This window comes from Bombina bombina, chromosome 6 (assembly GCF_027579735.1).
Source record: "Bombina bombina isolate aBomBom1 chromosome 6, aBomBom1.pri, whole genome shotgun sequence".
Taxonomy (NCBI): Eukaryota; Metazoa; Chordata; class Amphibia; order Anura; family Bombinatoridae; genus Bombina; species Bombina bombina.
The window spans coordinates 729442726-729447725 of record NC_069504.1 but is presented as its reverse complement, the minus strand read 5'-3'; the positions used below and the strand labels follow the sequence as shown (position 1 = coordinate 729447725).

The 5000-nt window shown below is 38.6% G+C and overlaps 1 protein-coding gene across 1 annotated transcript in view; it reads right to left on the bottom strand.

Annotated features, from left to right (window-relative positions):
• Positions 1–5000, bottom strand: part of LOC128664592 (adhesion G protein-coupled receptor E1-like) — a 146495-nt gene that overhangs the window by 32644 nt on the left and 108851 nt on the right. The window contains exon 6 of the mRNA XM_053719409.1: positions 1625–1819. Within this exon, the coding sequence (XP_053575384.1) occupies positions 1625–1819 (195 nt within the window). The remainder of the gene's footprint in view (positions 1–1624; positions 1820–5000) is intronic.

Genomic DNA, 5000 nt, shown 5'->3' with positions numbered 1-5000 from the left:
ACGTTACCTTAATAAAAATGAAATTATTCAGTAAACAGATGTTTTTTTATATTAAAAAAGAATATCGATGTGCTAGTTAAGGTAAGAGCTTCTAAAATATGTTGAGCAGTTGGTATGAATTTACCATCACGTTAATTACCAATTCCCCAGTTTTGCATAACCAACACAGTTATAATTATACACGTTTTACCTCTGTAATTACCTTGTATCTAAGCCTCAGCAGACTGCCCCCTCATTTCAGTGTTTTTGACAGACTTGCATTTTAGCCAATCAGAGCTGTCACCATGGTAAAGTAATGTGCAAGAGCTCAATATTATCTATATGAAACACGTGAACTAATGCCCTCTAGTGGTGAAAAACTATCAAGATGCATTTAGATTAGAGGCGGCCTTCAATTAGCATATGAACCTCCTAGGTTTAGCTTTCAACTAAGAATACCAAGAGAACATAGCAAATTTGGTGATAAATGTAAATTGGAAAGTTGTTTAAAATTACATGCCCTATTTGAAACATGAAAGTTTTTTTTGGACTTGACTGTCCCTTTAAAGCCTTTTGCAATACTAAAGTGTTTTAAGAAATTCTTCTAGAGTTTTATTATACATTTATTATAGTATTATACATGAAGCTTCCACTGGCAAACGTGGGTGCTGGATACTTAGGCATCTGGCCTACTTGTATATACTCTAAGGGCAGTGGACAATGTAAGAGTTATCACAGAAGCTTCTATAACTATAACACATCCATAGTGTAAATATGCTTCTAGTCAAATCTAAAATACAATATCACGGTAAAGGGACAGTAAACACTTTAAAGGGACTTAAACACTAAATACATTTCATTCATCTTTCTCTAAGTAATATTTTAGAACCTAGGTCACACTGCAGGTATCTGAAGTAGAGTTGCTGCACATGTGACAACACGTCAGCACTGAAATAGTAAGAGCTAGATTTCAACATGGCTGCACCAATGACTAGAGGGAGGCGGGGACCAACCTCAATGCTATGCTTAGAAAATATATTTAGTGGTTAATGTCCCTCACATTTTTAAATGTTTAATTAAGCATAGTAAAATAACTATTCAACTATGCAAATATTCTTTCATTATTTATTTTGCTCCCTTTCCTGTAATTTAAGTCTGGAAATGGTGGATGATCCAATTCTGATAGAGGGAAAGTCACATTGCAGACTTCACAATCCTAACCATGACACACGTCTGTCCATCATTAGCTTCAACAGAAAAAATGATTAACTACCAAACAGTAGAGATAACAATATTAGCATGGCTTCCCTCGTCTACTCCAATGACAATTGTGCATTGGTTACCCCAAATAAGGTCCATAGTGGGTGTTTGACCATTGGAGAACAATTGCTTTAAACAAAGGGGTAATACATTTAAAACAAGATCACTCTCACCTAATATGAACGTTTATTGGATGGCTGCTGAAAAATGCTCTAATTACAACAAGTTTACTGTCCCTTTAAATAAACCTACATTTTCTCTTCAGCCTTCTGGAATATTGTCGCTTTCTGCCCATACAAGTATAAAAGTTACTTCACAGTGCAATATTTTTAAATGCCAAAAACAAGGACAATGGCATTAAAAGGAAAAGACATGAAATAGTCACCTTATTTGAGGTTTGCTTCAGACCTACAAGAATAAGAAGCTGTCCCAGAAAAAGACACCCGCACAATACAGTCAGAATGGAGGTGTGTGCGCTTCGTATGGAACGGCACAGGAGGAACGTGAGGATAGACAGGAGCAGGCAGACAAGAGATATGCTCAGGCCAATGCGAGACAGCAGAATCAAACCATAATCTTCCTGTGGGAGAGAGAGGTATTTAATTAGATAAAGATAAAACAGGGGTAAAGGTAGGAGCCAATGCATCTAAACAGAGGGAATATGAGACAGGACCACTCCCCAGCCTTTTAAACACCTAGCGAATTTCACATACATAGACATCTAATAAAAGCAAAACAAATGTATATTTTGTACAAGGTTTCTAAGAATTGTTGATAAATGTAGTGTATCTTTGTTTAGGTCCCTTATACTAGTCTCCTAAAAGTTATTTCTGGTGTCTAATACATATAGAGGTATATTACAAACTATCAGGGCTAGATTACAAGTGGAGCTCTAAATTATTGCACACCTGCAAACAAGCAAATTTTTGGCTGGCTATTGCTACCACAAGCTCTGATAATTAACCAGAGATTAGGGGGCATATTTATCAAGCGTCAACTGAAAATACGCTTAAATCCCACAACATGAGACTGATCTGCTGTAGCTTCAAGATTGGCAAATGTTGAAATTTGTGACGTTATATACGCTCCCACGATCTCAATCCAACGCAGATCGATGCTTGTGTTATTCAAGCGGAATTCTGATCATTCGCCCTCCTAATCGACACTATTTGAACCTCTCACGGAGATATAAAAAATTCTACATTTACGCTCGTGTCTATTCCGATGCAGCGTACCTATCGTTCAAACCACTACCTCTGAGGCCGCGGATGCCATAGAAATCAATCGGTTTGAAAAATCGGAAAGGTTTGGTATCTTTTCTAGATGCAAACACAAATGTTACCCACACAAAGTTTTTAAATAGCATTCCCTTTCTAAGTCATGTTTTGCAATGGTAATACTCAACATTATTCTTCAATTCAATCTGCAAATATTTTCCAAAGAAGTATAGCAAGAGACTGAAAATTACATTCCAATATGTTCAAAATTCCATTCCCTTTATAAGTCATTTTTGGCAAAGTTAATACACCACATTATTCCTCAATTCACTTTTCTAATATTTACCAACAAAGGATAGCAAGACAATCAAAACTGTTGCATACCAAATATATACAAAATACATTTAAAATGGCATTCTATATCCCACAAAGGATAGCAAGAGACTGAAAACTGTTGCACACTAATTGCATTTCATAATGTTCTACATTGCATTCTCTTTCTAAGCCATGTTTGGCAATGTTAATACACCACATTGTTCTTTAATATGGTAGTCTGAAAACACCATAATCACTGACCTTTTAAGCCTCCATGATGCTGCCATCCAATATAACAGAAAATCAGAGTTATGATTTCATCTACAGCTAAATACTCATGTGTTGTGCATAAGTAATTTAGTTAATTGCACAAACAATACACCTGGATTTATTACAGCTGGTGAACTCACCTGGATGGTATAATTCAATACATATTACTCGTACAATGATGACGCTACATTTTGTGCTCGTCAAATGACGCAATAATACACTTTGTGCATGTCAAATGGCGCAATCATACAGAAATTCTGTCATTAATTTGTTATGTAATGTGTGGCACATAACTTATTCAATTAATTACTGCAATCATTTACAGCTGTAGAACTTGGCATTATAAAAAGGGGTTTCAGGGGGCGTGTCCTAGCCGCAGCCATGAGAAGTCGCAAATTTGAGGAGCTCCTCATATAAACTTATAAAATGTTGATAACCTCTTCTCTAGCCAGCTACTTTCACTTCTAATTTGTGAAACTGACGGAGGAACAGCTAAGGATCAACTTGGTACTAGCTACTACCTTGTTTATATTGACAAAATACAAAAAAGAAATGCAACTTGAGTCTCCACAGATTGACGACTGCGGCCTCATATCTTCTCTACATTCAACCTTCCCCCCCCCCGGTTTGTTAACAGCCGGGTAAAACAAACTCACGCTAGTGAAAATTTTATATATTCTCCACTCTTTGAAACCATGTACTCTGTCATGGAGAGGGATTTACATTGGCAGCTGCAGATCATGTTTGAAGTGCTGACACGACTGATGCAACGCAACTTTGACAACCTGCGCCATACACTGCGAACAGCCAGTGGTAAGGAGACACACGAACCCTCTGAAATGATGGAAGTGACAGACACTGCTACTCAGAAGTGGAACCCCAAACCAAGTAGACAGTGTCTCCTTTCAGAGCTTACAAGCGATCCTGAGCCTACTACTGCAACAGTGAGGATGGCAGCCCCACAGGTAGCCTTTCCCTCACGAGTACTTGCAGCACCTCAAGACGGAGCCAGTGCTCACCCTCCTACCCTAGTCATCAGTAACCCTCAGTGTAATAATAAAGAGGAGATACTGGAGATTACCCGACCTGCAATTGACATCCCGATCCCCTATGGTCCCGGACCCACCACCTTGACCCATGCTTCCCAGACAGAGGCTGCCATCGTAATTACCCCGACCATCTTCCGGGAGGGTGCGGCCGACCCCCGGGGATGTGTTGAGGCCTCAGTGAAGAAGTCTGTCTCAGTGACTGAACACCAGAGAATTATCCAGGGAGCTGACAAAAAGAGCTTGTCGAAGATTCTGGCATCTCACAGTGTAGCTGTATTTTATATCTTTATATGGCGCGATATGGACCAGCTACCTAGAAGAGGTATGGGTTAACCGCAAGCACACTCACATCTGTACGGAGCAGCGGACATTTATGCCCCAATTTGGAGTCCACCCTCCTCTCTCTAGTTCTCTCTGGTTTTCATGAGTTTCTGTTTTTTTTTAACCCTTTTATGCCTATATGAGTTCCTATTTGTGTCCAGTTAGACATTTTTGAGCCTATTGTGCTGCGCTCATTAACTACATGGACACTCTCTAGTGTGATGCTGTATAACTCTCTACGCAGCTCCAGCTATGGCTCTCCTTGAACTCCAATACAATAAACGATATAATCACCTTACTCCCAAACCCATTCTAGGGGAACACCTTGTTTACTCTTAATGTATATACTTTACTGTTGTTCTCCTTTAGTTCAATGTTTAGTTGGGGACATAAGCGGTTGTATAATAGGATAGAGCTGGCATGTTATATTTAAAGACTGTTTAATGGACCACAAAGCTTGATGCACCATATTGGATATTGTTATTAGATCTGTTTTACTTCACTAATGTACATTATATCCACATCTAAACCTGTATTACATTTGCATCCTGGTTAGATTTGTGCCACATATGTATATATCATAGCTAAC